Source organism: Bombus vancouverensis, chromosome 1 (assembly GCF_051014615.1).
Source record: "Bombus vancouverensis nearcticus chromosome 1, iyBomVanc1_principal, whole genome shotgun sequence".
In the NCBI taxonomy this organism is placed as follows: Eukaryota; Metazoa; Arthropoda; class Insecta; order Hymenoptera; family Apidae; genus Bombus; species Bombus vancouverensis.
The window spans coordinates 10,827,870-10,849,533 of NC_134911.1; the positions used below are offsets into that span (position 1 = coordinate 10,827,870).

At 33.3% G+C, this 21,664-nt stretch overlaps 4 protein-coding genes and 1 long non-coding RNA gene across 6 annotated transcripts; 2 read left to right on the forward strand and 3 right to left on the reverse strand.

Moving 5' to 3' along the window:
- Positions 1–1,459: 1,459 nt before the first annotated feature.
- Positions 1,460–3,076, reverse strand: LOC117153621 (ribosome biogenesis regulatory protein homolog). Its single transcript, XM_033327828.2, has 5 exons — positions 2,747–3,076; positions 2,419–2,677; positions 2,040–2,341; positions 1,764–1,937; positions 1,460–1,693 (listed from the first exon to the last, which is right to left on the reverse strand). Exons 1-5 carry the CDS (start codon positions 2,893–2,895, stop codon positions 1,558–1,560), a joined length of 1,020 nt encoding a protein of 339 aa, XP_033183719.1. The 5' UTR covers positions 2,896–3,076; the 3' UTR covers positions 1,460–1,557.
- A 66-nt stretch (positions 3,077–3,142) lies between these two features.
- Positions 3,143–4,325, forward strand: Polr3H (RNA polymerase III subunit H). The gene is made up of 5 exons (XM_033327830.2): positions 3,143–3,408; positions 3,493–3,676; positions 3,775–3,915; positions 3,988–4,109; positions 4,225–4,325. Exons 1-5 carry the CDS (start codon positions 3,298–3,300, stop codon positions 4,276–4,278), a joined length of 612 nt encoding a protein of 203 aa, XP_033183721.1. The 5' UTR covers positions 3,143–3,297; the 3' UTR covers positions 4,279–4,325.
- Positions 4,294–18,158, reverse strand: LOC117153618 (uncharacterized). The gene is made up of 7 exons (XM_033327821.2): positions 18,020–18,158; positions 12,559–12,917; positions 10,251–10,544; positions 9,392–9,683; positions 8,359–8,554; positions 6,825–6,973; positions 4,294–6,167 (listed from the first exon to the last, which is right to left on the reverse strand). Exons 1-7 carry the CDS (start codon positions 18,114–18,116, stop codon positions 6,019–6,021), a joined length of 1,536 nt encoding a protein of 511 aa, XP_033183712.1. The 5' UTR covers positions 18,117–18,158; the 3' UTR covers positions 4,294–6,018.
- Positions 16,202–18,148, forward strand: LOC143302716 (uncharacterized). Its single transcript, XR_013058447.1, has 3 exons — positions 16,202–16,329; positions 17,036–17,230; positions 18,032–18,148. It is a non-coding gene; the product is annotated as an uncharacterized LOC143302716 (long non-coding RNA).
- A 1,314-nt stretch (positions 18,159–19,472) lies between the features above and the next one.
- On the reverse strand, positions 19,473–21,514 carry Arpc1 (Actin-related protein 2/3 complex, subunit 1A). 2 transcript variants are annotated; one of them, XM_033327822.2, is made up of 7 exons: positions 21,121–21,514; positions 21,008–21,052; positions 20,678–20,938; positions 20,309–20,599; positions 20,046–20,224; positions 19,702–19,971; positions 19,473–19,622 (listed from the first exon to the last, which is right to left on the reverse strand). In XM_033327822.2, exons 1-7 carry the CDS (start codon positions 21,149–21,151, stop codon positions 19,584–19,586), a joined length of 1,116 nt encoding a protein of 371 aa, XP_033183713.1. In that variant the 5' UTR covers positions 21,152–21,514; the 3' UTR covers positions 19,473–19,583. The 2 variants fall into 2 exon arrangements, with proteins under 2 accessions (XP_033183713.1, XP_033183715.1); XM_033327824.2 differs by having other exon boundaries at positions 21,008–21,513.
- Positions 21,515–21,664: the final 150 nt, after the last annotated feature.

A 21,664-nucleotide genomic window follows, 5' to 3' on the forward strand; every position in this document is an offset into this window, starting at 1 on the left:
TTTTGTTATGTAAAATAAATAGATGCGTCAGACATTTGTATCTCTCTTGTGGTTAAAGGAGAAAAGAAATATCCTGGAAATATACCTTTCCGGATAACTGACCTGATAAGCATGATCAGATTCATGCATGATCGACAGTAAAATATTAGTCTAGCTCGGTTCCTAGTCTTAAGTAAATAACAAAATCGAACTAAAGTAATCAGCTTCTCAGAAAACAATAATTTGTGCTTAGCAAGTAACATGGCGAATGTTTTTTTATCTTGCTGTAGAATCTTGTAGACAAGGTCCAATTTCGAAAATATGTACATATATGTATTACAGATACAGTCATGGTACCAAATTATTATTTTAGAATAAATCGATTCTTGGTCGATATCGGAAAATTTAGCTATCTTTATATATCATAATTAAACTACGGATTATGTGAAATTTAAGGATGCAAAGTTTGCAGAATGCATGTATAATGATTAAAATTATAAAAAATATTCAAAATAAACCATGTATCATGATAATTAATCGGTGAAATAAATTATTTAGTTTTCATATTTTTTTAATTACGTTTACTGAAATATGGATTTGAACTAATATTGGATGTCATACTTGACAGTATTGTAACCAAACAGGACATATGAGTTGGATAATGCATTTCCAATCTGAAATACATCATACCACTGTGTCTTCAACCATGTGCCCTTATTTCACCCGCAATAGTATACTATATTCTATAAGATTGATTATTTATAACTTTTAAATAATATAAAATAGAACATTGAGACCGCAATGAGCAAGTACGGTTAAGAATGAAGATATTAAAATGAAACATCGCAATTGAACGTAGTTATCATTTCAATTCCTATAGATTGCGCAAGATATCCTAATGCGTTTGTGTTTCGTTCAAATGGCATTGAACGTGTACACATGCAACATGCATGTATAAAATCACATGCGGGGTGGAACCCCTTACTGATTCTAGGGCAACCAGCTTTCGCACTTACCCTCCCTTACACCCACTACCAGGTTACCTCGCCCTCTTGACTATCCCGAGTCGATATCCCGTGCTGCTTTTGACCTTTCACCTTTTTCGCGTTACCCTGATTCTGTGACCAAGGGACAACCTGCCTTATCGACTTGTAATGCTACTCGTTCATTTTATTCGCGATTCATTATACTTCATCCTTGATTAATTTTATTTTTATGTATGCATATATGAATTTTATACCTTGACTATATCTTTTTCTTTTTATATTTTTTCTGCAGTTTTTATTAGTTTTTTGGTGGAGAGAGGACGAATAAAGTATTTTTGTCATATTTTTAAACCATTTTTATTTAATATTAGGTGATAATTTAAGTCTTTAAAAAATGGTATTGCTTGTCGGTAATGTGAAAATAAATTCGACTTATTTATAGAATGTCAATTTTAAAACTATTCTTTGGGAGTTACTTAGGAGCTAACACAAAATTTTCGTATTGGTATTATTTATTTCAACATATTTAATACTATGTTTTTTAAGTTACAATAACCGAAGTTAGAGAGATTGAAATAGTACCAACAAATTTTTATCTTCGTTTTCTACCTCCAACTTTATGCTTCATATTTCGTTGTCCTTTACCTGCTTTCGGTTTCTTTACCCCCTTAGCTTTTGCTCCCTTTTTACCTTTTTTCTTGTCTTTGTTTACTTTAGCTGGCGTTGTTCTGCGAAATACATTCAATTACAATCTTTTCTATACTAATAAATCTTATAAAAAAAAATGTGAAAATTTACTTTGGTACAGAGAAATCTTCACGTAGAATCTTAGTGTTACTCTTCAGAATACTGTCTACCAGATTGGTATTGCGTTTCTTCTCTTCCTGTAAATTTTTGGGAATTTCTTCTGCTTTCCTTTTCATACCTGGAACTTGCTTGGCTATACCCTTGGCATCTTTTTCTTTTGGTAACCTATACAATATCGTAGGAATTTTATATAAATTTCATATAAATTTATATTAAATACATAACTATATTATGATTAATGTTTAAATTATACAATATGAAATATACCTATCTTGGAATTTGCCAAGAGATGCTGTTGATGTACGTGCAATAGTCATGGCTTGTGAAAGTTGTTGTGAATCAGGAAAATGTTCCCTAGTAGGAAGTCCTACCTTTGGAATTTTTATATTTTTTGCCTTGGCAATATTACGCAGTCTTTGTAATTCATTCTTAGACTTTCTTTCTTCTTTTGCTGTCTTTGCAGCTGCAAATGGATCTTCCATAGCTTTACCTTCATTATTAACTTCTACCAACCACTCCTTCTGTTCTATAGCTTTGTTACGTTTATAACCAAAAGTAGGTATCCATTTCTACAAAAATATTAAGATATGATAAATGCTTATATTAACAAATTAAAATTTATTTCAGAAGAGCATCTGTAACTTACCTGTAGTTCTTCATCCCATTTAAGTTTAGATTTGCCTTTTCGTTTAGTTTTGATACCTTTCTCTTTAGCAAATTGTTGCCATTTTGTCAAAGGTTTTGGTTTTGGAATTTGTCGAGCTCGTGGTAATACAAATTTCTGTTTGGGCAATTTTGCTACTATTACCTCATCAACACGTTCTATTGGAAGTTCCCATATTTTATTAATAACTACTTGCACGTTGTCCCTTGTTAAATTTTTCAGATATTGTTCAGTCTGTGATCTATAAAACATTAATTAATATATGCAGATCATACAAAAATAAAAATTATGGAAAGGCTTTGTAGGTTACTTTAACGCTTTTAGGTCCACAGTATTATAATCTAACGCTAAAAGAGTTCCCAAGTCTGTTTCAATTTCCACATCTTTATTTACTTCTGTGGATTTACGTGTATCTTTTTCCTGAGTGCTGTTTTCTAGAATTGAATTTACAACATCCATTCTGTCGGTTGTTCCTTTATTTTAAATTTTAAATGATCTACGGAAGAAAATTTTCAATTTTATCTTTGTTTTAATCACAAATAGTTTTATTTTTTATTTATACTACATCTGTCACTATAAATATACAACAAAATACACGAAACAAAATATGAGAAGTTTTTCTTGTTGTGCACTTCTTTGCTTAAAGCATGTGCGTTAAAGGTTATGTTGACAGTAATGCAGTTTATTTCGATGCATTCGTAGTGGTGGTTTACTATCTTTAAAGCACGCAAAGTCTGTGACAGGAATCATACTTCCGGATATTTATCGAAATCAGAAGATAAATATTGTGTTAGTGAAACAATAGATTTTTTTTTATATTAAGATTTATATTTTAGTCGTTTTATCATATACAATACATTAATGTTTGTCCTCGCGGAATTAAAGGACACAGTTAGAATTCCACCATGGGAATTCAAACGAAAATTAAATGATGCTATTACAGATGAACTCAATAGAAAATTAGCTAACAAGGTAAAATTTCATAATTTCATTTAAATATTTGCAGCCAAATTTTACCAGTAGAATTAGATAGAATTATTAATTTATTTGTTTAAGGTTTATCTTGATGTTGGTCTTTGTATTGCTCTTCATGATATTACAAAAATTGAGGAATCATATATTTTTCCTGGGGATGGTGCATCGCATACCAAAGTAGTATTTCGTTTCATTGTGTTCCGTCCATTTATGGAAGAGATATTAATAGGGAAGATACGAAGCTGTAGTGTTGATGGTGTTCATGGTAATACTTAGAGCAATATTAATGTTTACTTCCATTTATGATTTATTTACCATAAACATACCACACATACCATTTATTTACCATAACATTGTTTACAGTAACATTAGGGTTTTTTGAAGATATTGTAATACCACCTAATAAATTGCAACATCCATCAAGGTTTGATCAAATAGAACAAGCATGGGTGTGGGAATATGATACAGGAGATGGTCAAAAGCATGACTTGTTTATGGATGCAGGTAAATCATTTTAAAAACTTTGATTGCTTCATGAAACAAGAATACATAAGGTAATAAAATTGTAAACTTTAGGAGAAATTATACGATTCAGGGTAATAAGTGAAACATTCACAGAAGCATTACCTACGGGACCAAATATGTCCGGGGAGACTGAGAAATCAGAAGCTAAAAATACATCTCCATATACCTTAGGAGTAGGTATTTATACTTTAAGTGTATGATTAAGATATTGATTATTAATCATATATAAATAATAATATATTGCGCATTGTACTGAAAAATAATGGTTATTTTATTTTTGTATTATAGGCTGCTATTGATGAGCCAGGACTTGGACTACTCACTTGGTGGGAAAATACCTAAGAGTACAAAAATAAGTTCAGATCAATAAATTTTTATTTCACAGCACATTCCATCATGTTACCATATATCACTCTTATAAGTTACATCCATGACTTGCGTCGCATGCGACCCGACCTCCGATAGAATTTCGACTGTGCGGATATATTTTATATATTTAGTTTTGATTGGTAACAGAATTATTAACCGCATATTTGTACAATATATACAAAGACGTTATGTGCTAAACATGTGGTAACACACAAAAAATAATTTCAGTTCGGTCAGAAATTGAGTTAATGCTAAAATGTTACGCAGAAGTTATTCGGTAGTACGAGTCTGAACATAAAAACGTTGCACTTATTGTGCAACGGCGGAGTAAAATTCTCTTTCAATACCTTACATGTTGACTTGGATCATTACTGACACTGATTCGTTTTAAATAACCGTCGAAATATAGTTAACAGTATTAAACACGTAAAATACGTTTTTTTTTTTCTATATTGCGATATATCATTACATTTAATGAAAAAACATTGGGAACTTAGCTAGATGTAAGCCTTAAATGTAGGAAACATTAATTACATGACAGCAGAATATACATAGGTAAAATATAAGTTAAAAACTTTTTTTTTCTTCTAAATAGTACATACATGTGCAATGATCTTTAACGTTTTTTTTTCTCTTTTTTTCATTCGTTTATTTAGCAACACATCGTCGAGCAAATGAAAAACTCGCAGGATCGTGATGTCTCGTAAAATAAAAGTTCTCGTTAACACGTAACCGGAATGTTTTTCTGTACTCTTTTTTGGTTTCTTTTATCTTTTTGTTTTAATCACTTTATTACGATCGTAGCTTGCTTATTATACCTTTCTTTCTCTCAAAAAAAAGCAACGCGTCTAACGCGTTGATAATTACGCGCATCCTTAAAACGTTGAAGCAGGTTTAAACAACGCCCTAGACATATGTATATAGTCAAAGTAGAACAACATACGTATAATAAAAATTTATCACAGTTCTAACTGTTGAGTCTGTCGTGTCATTTCGTCGTACAATATCTACGTCTTTTTATATATCATTTTTTCATTTTTTTTCTTCGTTTTAACGAGAACCTACTATAATTAAACTGTCTCTTCGTTTGCTTCCTGTTTTCTGTTTTCTCTATTATCAAGCGGCGACGTATGAAACTCCATATAAGATATCAATTTATTGAGAGATGCATACTTTTCTGCATTTTCTTCTTTTTTTCTTGCATTTCTTTTTTTACATATTTTTTTCAAACGCGTTTCGACGAAAAATGCAAAAAAGGAAAAAGGAAAGAACAAAACGAATCGAACCGCATATACGATCCGATAAGAAGTTGTAGCATCGGCGAGAAAGGAGTGCGATTCATACAGGAGCTCTGGTGTATTAAAAATGTCTACGCGCTATCTTAGTGTTAACATGTTTGCATGTTTTTAGGGCTAGTGTTTTTCTTTTTTTCTTCTTATATATCCTTTTTTTTCATTTTTTATATCCTTTGTCGTTACAAGAGAGAACAATAATTTGCGGTACTGCTTGTGTATGGACGTCAATTGCTTCTTTCCTATCTGTATCCGCATCGTCTCCTCCTCTCGTAGTCAGTACTCTTGTTCGTTCTAAATATTGCTTTACGTGAAACATCTTTTTATGTTGTCGTCTCGTTCTATAGGAATTGAAACGTCTTCTGTGTGGAACGCAAAGGAATTTGCTGGAGCTGTTGCCCTGCTCCCAACGAAGCGTCATTTATTCGATGATTAGGCAGCGCGGTAGGTGTTCGCGCAAATAATCGAACAGCTCTTGAGACGTTCCTGGACAATTAGTTAACTCTAGCTCGTGTAAATGTCGAAGCTGAATCAAGCTCGATAATCCGCTACTTGTGAGCAATGGGCACCCTGTGAAAAATTTATGTTCTTTAACAGAAATGAATTTTTACTTTTCCTCCTTTGTGAAATAGTATAAATTATATAAAAAAGTTTATGTATACAAAGAGATCAATTTTTGAAAGATGATAACACCATTGATCAATGATTCAAATTTCTTAACTCCTTAATTCTTTCGAATACCTTTTTTCTCTTTGTGGAAGAATGTAAGATTCTTCATCAATAATTTATACATATTAGGTTATCCGGAAAGTTTCTTTCGTTCTATAAGGAAATAATAGACGCACAATGTTTTTCGTTTTATATTAGTTTATTGAATTATGCACGAACATAATAATAGAAATAGAATGAAATGGATCATACCTAATCAATAAAATAATGTAAAACAGAAATAATTATTTCATCTATTATCGCCTTATGAAACGAAAGAAACTTTTCGGATAACCTAATAGAAATAGATAAATTTTTGAAAGGTAAATTTTTAATTGTTTGTGAAATATTACAAGACCATTGGTCAATTATTTATATATGAAAAAAGGGTAAATGTTTGGAAATAACATTTGTTCAATAATTGTTCATCTTTGAGAAAGGGGGGACGGTGAAGTTTATTCTTTAAATTTCGACGTGCAATGTAGGGGACATATAGTGCAGGCTTTAGGTTGATCTTACCTGCCACGGAGAGTACTTGTAAGGATTTCATGCCGCACAAGTGCTGAAGTCCAAAGTCTCTAAGTAGTATGCACCATCTCAAGAACAATGCGCTCAATGATCCCATTGTGGAAATGTAGCCCACGCCTATATCTGTGATATGCACACATCTACGCGAGATGAAGAAAGAAAAGTTTAACAAACTATTTGCTTCGACTCTTCTCTTAATATAAAGTTTTGTCATTTTGTCATTTTTTCGTTGCTTTTCGATTCATATTTTTCATGATATCGTTCTTTCCTAGAAACGAACCTTTATCCTTATATCTTAATCTAATTTCTAAATATAATTATTTATAATAATTATATCTAAATTATGGATTTATCATAGATTTATAGATTGAGAAATCTATAGCTGCAACACATTATTATTTCACTTTCTAAATTAAAGATTATATGATTACATAATTAGAAACTTCAAGATAATAAAGGAAGGATCTATAACGTCTATTCACGATGTCTTCGCCAAATTATTTAATAATTGTTTTCTGTTCATCATAGATTCGTTAACGTCTCCATTGAAGACAAATTGGCATGAAAACGAAGCCAAATCATTTGAGTCCAAGTTCGAAAACGACATACACTCCTATCCATAAATTATCGAACGTTTATTAGTACATATATTTAAGATAAAGATAAATGAATTTTGTAATTACAAAAATGAAGTTGACAAGTTTATAAGTCGTACGTATTGAAAGAAAATTCAATTATACTATGTTTTGAAGATATTATTAGAAATCTATTTTAATAAATATTATGTTTAGGATTAACAAGTGGCAGACGAATTATGGACAAGAGTGCTTAGTTGATAAAAGTAAAGGATATAGTGTGTTCTGCTGTATATTTAAAAAAATGTATCCTATAGTGTACTATTCGGAAAACAAGTTCTAGAAATTTTTATCCACATAAATCATTTGCAATTTAAAAATCAAGGTGTTTGGATGTGACTGTGAATATCATCAGTTAGAATTTCGCTATATCGCTTAGAACAACTGTATATTCTATATATATATATATATATATATATATATATATATATATATATATATATATATATATTATCTCCTACAGCCAGCCAATTTGTTGCTAGATTGTTAGTTCGTCTCCTTAGGCGTCTGAATGCATCGACGAACGCTGATTCATGGACGTATTGCACAATAGTTGATCGTAAATAGAATGCTTGTTAACGCGTTTAGTATGTAGAACATGAATGGATCGTACGGATTCACCGCGGTGGGTCGCAGTGTCATTTAGCGCGATTTAAAAGAAGAGTTAAGAAAAAGGGAAGTATGCCTCTTCATTTTCGTCGGTTGCAGCTGAATGCCTCTTCTCTGAACTCATTGGAAACCAACGTTGCAATTTGTTTTCAACTGATTTACATTATTGAATATTTAATGTTTTGCTTCATATATTCTTTATCATCGTTCTTTGTACGAAACTTTAAAAAATGTTGGATCCCTTTTTATGTTAAGTCCTACAATAATTAAACAGTTCTCACCTGTCCAATGTGAGCTCCTCTAAGTGATTCAGATCACAAGCAATGTACTCTAGAGCCGCATCGGTGATTCTCGAGCACCAGCTCAGATCCAACGAACGAAGCCTGGATAAGTTTTCTGCTATCAATTCAACGCCATCATCTGTTACTTTACTGCATCCAGACAGCGACAGGACAGTCAGATTGGGCAAGGAATGTACTGGAAGATAAGACAGAAAATGAAGAGTATATTATACACTCTCTAAGATTCTTTTTTCTTTTTTTTGTTTAATCTTTTTCATTAACTTATTACAGAGAAATACGAAACTACCATATAAATAACGACATCTGGTCGTTGTCCTCGAAGTAGCTACGTGTACTCACTTAGAAGCATGAGTCTGAGCTGTTGCTGACAGCTTGAAAGCTAAATAAAGCGGTGTTCCTTAATTCTAAATTTATAATGGTCGGATGCGTGCACCACCTGACTTAATTTCACGGTATCGTCATCAAGAATTATTTCTACCTGGATCCTAGCAAAACGATTTTGCAACTGTCCCGCTTTACGCGACGTTAACGTCTTGAGTTATGTTGGAGTATTTTTTACTATACATATACAACGAGGACACCACTATAATAATTAACATGATAACTCATAGACTAATTAGTACCTATTCTTATTATATTCAACCACGTTATAATATCAGACACCTCGAGTGTCTTTAGTGGAAGACAATTTGTCATTTTATCACAGCAGTGAACATTACTCAACGTTTTATTGTTATATATGTCAATTTTTCAATTTTTATTTTTTGTCATACTATAGTAAAACATAAATAACTAAAAGTGTGGATACTATATTCAAAAATAACTTTTCGTGATATGACGCTCTTTCATGTTATATTGATTTTGTATTACTAAACACTCCAAATGAATATTTGCTCCAATTTTTATTTAAATCTATGTCTTATGCTTTAATCGAAAGACATACGAAATGTCTTATTCGAAACAAAATACGAATAACATCGCAACGCAAGATTTCAAAATAAAGGCTCCTTACCAATATTGACTACACCATGATTAGTGAGTTCCCAGCAGGATTGCAGCCTGAGGATACTAAGGGAGCTACTTTGAGTGGCGTGGAAATATCCAAGAGCGGCATCGGTTACATGGTAAGCCTGCAACGAGAACTCGTAGAGACTCGGCAGCAATTGAGCGACAGCACCGACAGCTTCATCGGCCACATTAATACAATCCGACAAGGAGAGCGATACTATTCTAGGTGTTAAGCAAGTCCACAGGCCGGCTTCCGTTATCTCGTTGCAACCAGCTAATTCCAGCTCGAACAACGCCTAAAAATATAAAAACATTAGAGAAACTTCTACTCCCCCTTTCCTTAATATCTACTCATTAATTTACTCTGTATCAAATAAATGAGCGATATAAAGAAGAAAAGAAAAGAAAGTAGTAGCTTGTTTGAGAGCTTTGAAAACAAGAATGAAGTCTGTAGTAGTTCATTTATTTAATCAACAAGATATGCATGATCAACATTTTGAAAACAATTGATTTAAATGTCTATATTTGGATTGCACAGAATGTTTCAAATATTTTTGACTGTAGAAGTTGGAGAAAAATGACCTTGAAAGAAAGTTCATCCCCAACGTACTTTTTATTAAAATTTATTTAACCTTTTTCATTGTCAGTTTTTAATATATCATAAACGAGACATTTAGAATAAAAAAGGCTTATTTCTGAAAGAAAAATTCAATTAATTCTTACGTATTATACACCAATAAAAATCTGCTGTAACTTTAATCTGCAATCAAAAGGTAATAATGCTAATTTTTTAAGTGAAATATTTATGGTCTTTAAATTTAATGGTTGTTTTGTATTAAGGAAAGTTACATGTATGTATATACCTGTAGATGATCTAAGAGAGCTTCAAGCCCCCTGTCAGTAACGGCGCAACATCTAAGCGATAACGAATGAATATTTCTCTGCGCTAATGGGAATCCGTGCGTCAGTTCCGGGATATCCTCATCCGATGCGCCGAGAAGAACCAACGAATGAAAGCCTCTTCTAACTAAGGAGGCGTAGAGCCGTGTGCGTGAACTAGGAGGCATGGCACGCACCTCACGACACCTCACCACGGGCACTAAACCTGCCCAGAGTCGAGGTCGCGCATAAAGTATATCTCGCCATCTTAAGCACACCTGTAAATCACCGAATCGTTACATTTTTGTATATTTTTAGAAATATAAAGCTTCAGGAATAGAACATTTTAAAAATATAAAATATATCAAAGATGCAAAATTTTAAGAAATGTACATCAATTGAAAAATTCACGGGTACTCGATTCGCCATGGAATAAATTAAGAATCATGGAAGTGGAATCTCAATGTTGTTAGATTTTCCGTTTTATTTTTAGGTGTGCAAGTTATTCTAGAAAACCTTTGCCAGGATGATTTTATATGTTTGTGACAACTGCTTAATAAAATATTTATGAATGCGCACGCAGTGCTTCCATTTTTAATCGAGGTACGCTGGCAAAGTCTACGTAGAACCCTGTGGGACGGACATCCTGGAATAGACGTCTTATATAAAAACTGCATCAAGATTGAATCAATATTAATATACTGTTCAAAGAAGGTGGGATAACGTTTGTTTAAATCTTAAACAGTATTGTTAAGAGACTTTTCCTTTCATCCTATCATGTTAGAGCGTCTAAGTAACTAGATAAGTTGTATTATGTATTTATAGATTTATATATGCTTATTGTTCTGTTCTAAGCAAATGAGAGAATCAATATTTACTGTTCCAAGGAGAATAGAATGATGCTTTAATTTTATGACATGAACTCTTAACTGGTATCGTGAAGTTATAAGCGATCCTCTCAACAGTTGGAACTTAGTTGTTCCAATTAAGTTACTTAATTCTAAAATACTTTATGCTTTTTAAAACACGAAATGGATTTAAATACCCTAAAATTAAATAATCTATCGAATTAAAATTTAACAATTTAATTTAATAGATTATCTAAACCAATATTAGAACCAGAACCAGATGACAGTTAAGAACCTTGTATAAGATATATGCAAGATCGTATATCAGTCTAATCTCCCGTGAAAGATCATTCGACCAGTATGAAAAGGCTTCTAATACTATTATTTATAATTGAACAGCGTTTCCAAACATAAATCAGTAAATCAGCCCGAGTCCACGACGTATGCATATACACAAGTCGATAGCCAAGAAGTTTGACGTCCGTTGCTAAACAAATATGTCATTTAACAAAGCATCACGCAACAAGACTTTCCTTAATCACAAGTGATTTATTTTACGACCAAGAAGAATCATCTTGCACGACCGTGAAAAGATTATTATCTAATCCACATCGTCAATCTTTACTATCTTTAATTCCACGGCGAATCAATGCCAAGAATTGAGGATTGAGCGCATTCTACTTTTCCAATAAAATTACAAGCTTCGACAATATATAGAATGCAGCCAAAAGTATTATGGAAACGATATTATACAAGAGGATTCCGTATGCAAAATTAAATTAGTAGTATCAAGTGAAATTTTTTCATCCGAGAATTAATTTTAAGCTCAACAGACACTATAATACCCATTACTTTTCTATACAAAATCTGCACGACTTTTACGAGTAGTTAGATTCAAGAAAGTACAGTGGATAGTTTCATTAACAATACTTCATTTCGTCAATAATAGTAAAATAAAATTTTAGCAGTTCACAATCTACTTATCTGAGCCTAAACTCACATTATTTGAACTAAGTATCATAAGTGGCAGAAAAATCAGCAAACTTCTACTATACAAATCCTCCCTATAAACTATATCGTACGTAATAAATTCTCAAAATCTTCAATACTGTTCCTTCAACGAAAAGCTGTTATTCTACGTTTTTGATGTACTTTCGCATAGGGAATCACTTTCTGTCCTATGTATGTCATACAGTATTTTATACAATCCTCTTAACTGCTCCCAAACAAAACAGATAGGAAAGAAGATAACAAAGTATGTATCAGGTATTCAGTACAAGCGCCATTCTTCTTTGATTGTATATTCTAGTGTAATTCTTTCAACCGAACTTATCTTACTTCTCACTGAGGACGGAACATGTTAACGCGTTAAAAAAAGAAAAAACAAAGATGAGTGCAACTCTGTTGCAAGTTAGATTAATAACGATCGTTTAATCGCTGGCACCTGAGCCAAAATCCTCCTCTCGATGGCGGTGAAGTAGAGGAAGAATTTACTGAGGAAATGATCGTCTTGCATCAGCTGATCCCACGTGGTGGGCGCGACGTATCCGCCCGTTCCACCGCTCGCCAACGGCACATTCTTCCCTCGATTTCTCGATATCCTTGCTCTGCTCGGTGTACCGACGTTGCTCAGGCTCTTGTTGTTCACCGAAGGCATGTTGCTTATCGACGTTGGCACGCTCCTGCTTGGCTTTTCCGGGGTTGCGTTCGCATTATTCGCGCTCTGCAAATTCGTGTACGGAACACCGCCGCTCCCGCAGAACACGTGCGTAACGCGTTCCATGACGCTCGCCTTTCCCCCACCTGAAACATTCCCATGGTTTATTTAAACATCATCCTTTGTTTCAATTACCAATTGATACCTAATACGTTTCAATAGAGATTGTTTAATATTTAAAACAATAATTGTATTTCTTTTATCATCAGATTTAGGATTAACTTCTTTTCATTTATGTTATGTATTACATGTATTAATTATATAAACAATATTTTATGTATTATATATTCTGACTTCTATACTTCTGACTTCTATAATGCTTTGTCAACTAACATTTTTAAATTTTGTCAATATTAAAGATAAATAACAAGATTTGGGAAATAAATATAATAGAGAGTAGAGAATCTATTGAAATGTTTTATCCTGAGAGTCCTAAGATGGTTTTTGCATCCAATATTATACAATAATCCATTTGGATCAAACAGGCGATTAAATGGGATGATTAAGAATGTCAAGGAGTTAAATAATTTATGAATTACTTATATGAATTATTATATAATTAATTTATGAATGCTTGATGACTACTAAAACTTTTATGAATGTATTATCATAGTCGTTTGGAACAGTGTAGAGGAAATATCGGCTCAATAAAGCTGAAAGTTGTTAGGTTTCAGAAGACTCCTCCATGTTAAAGGCTTTCGTAAATTTCTTTAAAGAAATATTTACTTTCTCGATTATAAACACTCATAATCGAACATCTGTATATGAAACATTCGTTTGCAGAAACAGATCTATGTTGTTCATGAATTTAAATATTCACGATGTTTGCCTGTAAAGTCAAATTTAGGATGAACTATCCTTTCAATGATCATTGATTTACAGAGATCTCCACGAAAATATTTTAAATTTATCAATTTGAATAAATCATAATCACCTCTGTCAAATATATTACAAAAGAATTCAAAATAATTCTTTTCTTCCATTGAAAAAAATTGACATCATATTATCAACAATACAAAGGTGTTCCTTGTCTAAAAAAGGATTCCGTATCGATGTTTATAGAAATAATCTAAAACATAAGCTTCTTCCAATGACCAAATAGTTCTTCGATTATTCAAGTAATATTTTTAAAACAATCTATAAGTTGAAATAAACTACAATTATCTACATTAAATAATCTGTCATAAAATAGCATTTATATACAAAAGAATTCCTTTTTTCTATCATAAAAATATTACAAATATTATGTGTAGACAAAGGTGTTTAAAACAAGTTTCTATATCCAATATAATTTTTAAAGATCCGTGCTTGTAATGAGGATTGAAGATCATGTCTTTAAAGGCTTTTCTGTAAAGGTAAACTTGCTGCGAAGATGCGGTAAGTTATTTTCGTTTTATTTTCGAACTGTATGTCCCATTTGGCTCCGGGTACATCTCTATTTCCTGTCTCTATCTCTCTATCACATGGCAAGCATTTTTTCCCCGCGAATTGTGCCCACCTACGATTAACACGTTGATTGCTACGGTGATGGTCGCAGTTGGTATACTACGGATTTATATGTAAATTCATGGTTTTATATGTATAATAAAAGAAATGGAACTTTAGCAAAAAATTATTTTACCTGCTAAATAATATAGAGACTCTTGTACTTTGGATATTTCATACATTTTTGTAAATTATTCACGTTCTGTGCATTATTGCATTTTAAAATTTCTCATAATTGCGTAAAAATCCGCAGTCTAGTCATCCGTGAACCACGTTACTAAATTCTTTAAAATAAGTGGTACAAGATAAATCTTATAGGTTAACAAATGTTCAACAATATGGATGATTTAAATACTGTAATCAGAAAAGAATGTGCGAATATAATATAATTTTCTATTGTAATGTATCGAAATATTGTAATTAATATAAAAATTAAATGTTATGTTGCAGCATATTTCAATCTATTACGGCTTCCAGAGAAAAATATATAAACTTTATGTGGCAGTTAACGCGTTAAAGTACAATTCTGCTCTTTTATCCAACTTATTTATCAAGCAACAATAACGTATCTCGCATCACATCTATTCTATCGCGAGATGTAGCTCGATCGATAAGTTTATCGAACGATAGTTTCGCCGGTATTCGCAATCGAAAGAATGTATCGAATAGATTGTTGAAAAATGTTTCCGATTCGAATAAAATTCGTTGCAGCGTGACAAAAATTTTCTATACGCCACGACACTTCAAATTTATAGCCAGTATTGATCAGTTCCACGTGTAAGTAAATAGAGATTCCCTACTGCAGAAATCTTTATTGAGAACACGAAAATATGGAGATTTTTAAATACTTACTGGTCTAATTGTCTTTAATGTAATAATTTGTTTTTCAGATGGCGAATTAACAAGATGTAATATGAAAATTATTACAAATGTCTCGTACAACTTTTTATTTTCTTCTCTATGTTAAATTCAAACATAAAAGAAATTTTATATTTATGAAATGAATATCATTTGAACCAAAGAAGTTTGAAATCATATTAATACGATAATTTTATGATATAATGGCAGATAACTATGTATCTATATGGAATTACAATAATTTTATATTAATTTAGAAAAACAAGAAAAGCTCTATAAAATTTCTAATCTTAACGATCTTAGAGTAATTCCTTCACATTCATATAATATAATTTATAATAATCTAAACTTCGTAGATAATCAAAATAAAAAATAGAGAATCGAATGATGTTCATCATCTAATCCTAGTTTATTTTCTTGCAGCATCTAAATTTCATGAAAAAGATTAAGAAGATGGTTTTGGGTTTTTGTTCGAAGAAACAAAGACGATCATGCGATGATACAGTAACGAATGATTAATTGTTTGAGAGGAGGGGTTTGGCTGATCTGCCACAATTTTATCAGTCGTGCAGGGGCTCTGGCGGCAATCCAGCCGCCACGGTGATTACCTATTTTACGCGTTAAAATAAATCTCTTGCTCTGTCGCGACTTCTCGGCCGTATGAAAACCGGCATGCGTACGCTGCCTTTTGTCTCCCGGATTCCCATTCAAGCAAACCCGATGCTCGGGCTCTCGTGTTCGTCAGACACGACAAATCGTCGATTCACCGATATTTCCGGTCCGTGAATCGTCGACCTAGTCATGTCAATCGATACGATGTTCTCGTGCTAACAATTAACCACAATTAACAACGGTTGAAATAAATTCAGGTGTCACGTTCAAAACATACAATGCCTGATCATTTATGACTGCATTATTATTGCCTCTACAGTAGCGCACGAAATCAAACGAATTGAGCGGATATCTGTGGAAACTTTTTATGGGTATGTTATATGTTATACGAAACATTTTGAAATGTCATTAGTATTGTAACAAGGCGTGATTATGACAATTGTATTGATAAAGTTTGATTAACAAATTAGCAAGTGTATATGGATGCTACAAGATATTTAATGTAAATATGTATTTCACAGAGATTGCAAAACTATTTAAACAGTTAAGTATTCATTATATTAATAAACCATGATATTCAGTGCAGTCATCTTAACCTCTTCTATATATCTTTATATATCTTGTATATATCTTATATACTTTTATATTATTTATATAATAGTTTATTTTTTAATTAAAAGTATATTATAAATATACTTTTTGCACAATATAATACACTACATACACAGTACGTATATACCTAGAATGTTTCATTATTAACTAGCCATTATTAATTTCAACAGTTTTTGGAAATTGGTATTAAATGTATATCTAAGATAAACAAATGTATCAGATATCCGTATCCTACTAGAACTCAATAGAAAAGACTAATACTCGAGAGTAATACTTCTTAGAAATATACTTCTGTTAGTAAATGAAATTATATTAGTATGACTATAGTTGAGATGATTAACATTCATATACGAACGATAGGAAACCAGGATAAGTTACAGTTAAATACTTATTTCAGCTGACAATGGTCCAACATCTTTGCCATATTTTTCAACGATACACGAGGCCTAACAACGTCTTATTAAAACTTAAGCTCTAGTTTTAGATACTAGATATTAGATATAAGTATCATAAAGTTAACCTCTAAATGAGATTCAAAATTAAACCTCAAGTCATCCATAAAAAGTACATAAAAGATATAACGTTGTAAAGGTATAAGTTACATTGAAAAGATTGTATGTATGTATATCTTTCCCAGATTTTCAAGCAAATGGAAAATAGAATGCAAGGTAAAAGATTACGAGATGGCTAAGTACTACGTTTCCACGTGCATGAGGACGAATGCTATCGATTCCATTGCAGTTCAGATTGCGACTAAAACCACTTGGTGGCCGCTTTAACGAACGTTCCGGAGGAAGATCGTCGGGACAGCACCGAGCATACGATGCACCGGGTAATGTTGTACAACGCAGAATTAAGAAACATTGACCAAGGAGCGGTTCGGGGTTGCGGTTTAACAGAAATCAATTGGTATTTGTGATTACGCAATAATGGCTGGCCAAATTCGTCGATCGCCCCGCTTCGGCGACTGTTTAAGATTCCAGCACGATGAAACAATGAATAAAAAGGACAGGAAGAGAAAGAAAATTAATTGGTAATAACATCCTGTCGAAGCTCTCTTTAAAAGAATCGATGATTATGAGTTATATGTTTAAGTTAGGTCGAAGCTAGACAATTCCAAATTAGGTATCGATTTAAAATTATTCCCGAACCATTCACATGAAGGATAAAATAAGTTACAAGGTGCTTGAAATAATTAGAGGATCGTCCTTACTCGAATGAATTTATTGCTCAGCAAGTTATTTAATAGCTTGAAGGCTTGGTAAATACCATATTGAATTGTGTATTTAGTAGAAACGTTAATAATTTTCAAAATAAAAGATACAGAACGTTAATAATTTTAAAGATGAAAATCACAAAAGAATGTTTTTGATCGTATTTCTCATTTCTTGATAATGTATTAAAAATTCATATATTTCAACGTTAACAAATACTTTTAAGAATTTCAGATCGACTCGGTTGAAAAAAAATCGCATTTGAATACTCGGTAATTCCTTAATCTCTTCGATCAGTCCATTTTTCCAAATTCCTTAAATACATATGCGAGGTATGATTCCTCTAATATCTTCAAGTCCTATATCGTACTACAAGAAAAAAAAATAATGTTAATTAATTCACCAACCATGATGTTTAGACGCTCTTAGCCCCAGACCGTTGATTCTTTTGGTCAACTCGGCGCTGGCTCTTTCGACGACCCCCTGCGCTGATATCGAAGACATCTCTCAAGAAGCGGAGGCGCACTCCCTTTGCTCAGCCACGACTTGTAGTCAAGACAAGTAGGGACGCGTGTGACCGTGGTTGCAACGTTTCATATTCGACAGCCACGGAAACAAAACTCAATCTTCGAGTTTTACACGGTTCCTCTACCACTCTCTTGTTTTTTCCTGCGTTTCGGTTCTTCTTTTTGCGCTTGCAACGTCCAGCTGCTTTCACGACAATAACGGGTTCCTCCAGCACATAAGGTCAATCGTTAATTCCATGAAAGTTGTTCGATCATAACGTTCAACAGCTTTCTAAATTTATCAGGTGTATCAGCGCGCGTAGCCAAGGAGAACGAAACGCAACCCTTCGAGATAGCTCGTCGCATGCGGCGAATCGATGACGGAACGTTTTGCTGGAAAGATCTATTTTAATCGACAGCTCGTGACAGTCGCGTGAACCGTTTGACGAAAGATTTATATGTCACAAAAACGAAAGGGGACGATAGTTCAGAACGAAGAAAAAGAAGTGGAAAAGATAGATAATGACGAAGATACGTTACGATATGATATAAGTATACGTTCGACGACTAATATTCTTCGTATAAAACGAACAAAATATCACGTTCGTTAATCACGATTCGAGTTTATGTAATAAACTTGACCACTTCACTAAAAAGTGTACAAATGATGGAATGCCTCTTCAACACTAGCTGTCGAATCGATAAGCATCATCGGCACAGACATTTCTATCGACGATGATCTGGTTTATTCGCGTCTAATACATCCCCACAATAGTTGTCGAAATAATTGAACGCGCCACTATATCCGTTTCCCGTTCGTAGAGCACGATGTGGACTATGCACACAGCCTTTACACCGCGGTGCTTCTCTTTCTTTCCTTCTCTGTTTATGTACCAGTCATGATACCGAGCGAAAAACAAAGTTAGAAGGTGGAGCTGCTGCAACGAGCACGGTACATGGGGGTGGTTTGTGCGAGACTGAATCGATATTCGCGCTGAACTTGTCCGGCTGCCCCCCACTCGAGCCGCACGAGACCGTGTGGTTTCCAGGCGCGAACCAACCTTTTACGCCTGACAAACAGTGAACCAACGTACTTATCGGGTCGCCTGAAACTATGCAAACCAGTCGACGATCCGAGATGAGCATTGCATTGATCGCAACAGTGTGTAGGATGACGTAAGGAGGAGGTAGAGGAATTTAGCAAATGCGATTTGACGCTTTAAAATGTTCAGTTTAAATTAAAGTTATGGATCACAAGGCAAGGGAATCATATTAATTTATCTACACATATCGACAAATGTTTAGCTAAAAATATAATGTATTTTGTATAGGAGTAATTGATATAATTGAAGTATTAATGAGAAATTGTATATTTTCTTTCGTTTCGTTTCAGATTTAACATTTATACATCATTTCAATTGATGTAACATCTTCCGTCTTTCTTTGATATAAAAAAAGATTTTACTTATGCTATCTTGAGACCAGCAATAGAATTCTCCAGAAGCTAAATTAGAAATTAAATTGTTAGTATACTTGTATTGATTATATAGATGTCAAAGAAATTGTATAGAGATAAGATTTACCTTGAGATCCCAAACTACTAATTGACCATCTAAACCGCTCGTACTAAATTCATTATCTGATACTTTGCGCACACAGTTGATAGTATTTTGATGTATACTGTCTAAGGCATTATCGTTCGTGTCGGTTCTCGCTTGGCGATCTAACGATTGAAATTTACGCATAGCGGACAAACCAGCAGCCTCCTTTTTCTGTGTATTGTCTAATTTTGATACAAAATATAGTTGACCATTATCGTCTATAGAATACAGCATAGGCATACAACTATGACCCTAAAGGAATTATTTAGTTTGTGAGTCATATATTTATAATGAAAATTATCGCAGTTGAAAATATAAATAAATACCACAGCGATAATGGAATTGGACCCCATCCAAACACAACATAAAAATGGCAAATGCTCTGTATACAATCGTATAACAGCATTTCCTTTAGTAGCATCTGCAATGCAAATTGATGAATTGTGTGCTACCCAACAAATTTTATTGCCACAAGGACTAAATGCAACAGAGTGTATCCAACCTCCTGAGTATAAATAGAAAGGAAATGATTAATAAATATGACAATAAGATTTCTATTAGCATTGTAATAAAAAGAACACTTCTCTACCTCCATTGGGAGTATTCTGGAATTCGGCAAGTAATGTTCCTAAAGTATTACTGTGACCCCATGGACCATTACCAGGTGCATCTTCCATGTCACTAATAAATGCACTAAATACACGAACTTTATAATCAGTGGATCCAGCAACCAAAACTTTATTATCTGGGTGCCAATCGACTGTAGTTACAGTAGACCTTAATGGGCGTTTTATATGCTTACACTGCCACCAATTGTTTTCAGAAACAAAATAACAAACAGCTATTACTCTACCTCCAGATCCAACAGCAAATTTATTTTCTACAGAGAAGGAAGCAAGCAATTTTTCAGCTTACATTTATTCAAACCCAAATCAACCACACTTCAGCTGGCTCATACCTAATGGTGACCACTTTACACATGTTGCTGCACGATTTATTCTTAAAAGTACCCATGCAGGATTCCACTTTCCATCTCCTTCCTGTGTCCAAACGTATGCATTCTTATCTGCGGAGCATGTTACTATTCGATTGGTATTTGGTGCCCAATCAATACCCATAACATGCATATCATGTTCCTGTAGATTCTGTAACAATTTCCAACCACTCGACGTGCGTTTGTAAACTTGGATCTCATTGTTATTTGGACAAATAGCCACTTCTGTAAAAAATATATTAACTCTGATCATTGATTGGCAAAGGTACTATACGCGTCAAACAAATGTCAAACCTTTTTTGTCTTTATTCCAAGCATGACAGCTGATAGCGTCAACACCTAAGTTATGAACTTCTGTCATTTTGTATTATATTTTTTACCTGAGGAATTCAATAAATTTTACATACGATATCTATGAATCACCACACATAACCACATAAAACGGGTGCGGTCACGTATGTATTAATGTTATGACGGCCCTCCAATACTCGCCACCAGAGGGATGCACATCAAACACACAAATCTCGAAAGTCTCCACTCTACTTCAGTCTTCACCTTACTCTTCTCTCTTTATTTTACTAATCATAGTTATTCCAAATTCCAACGTCTAATCGGTCTAATAAACGGCCTTGTTCAGAAGTCTTTTACTCTTTGACTGACGGACGAGATTACTTATGCTTACTAAGAGGCTTCAAACGAAACACGCTTTTCCTTCTTTTTTCTTTTCCTTTCCTTTCCTTCCTCTTTCCTTCCTAACATAGTAGAGATTGTATACTTGGGTTAACTTCATGTACTAACATGATGATATGATACATAGATATGTTCGTGCAGGGATTCGTATTACGATGCGTTCATACGTCTCACGGTTCAATTCGTAAATATAGAAAGACAAGAAAGGAACTCAAGTATGATTAGTTTAGCTTTGCGAAAACAACGAACATACGTATAGTA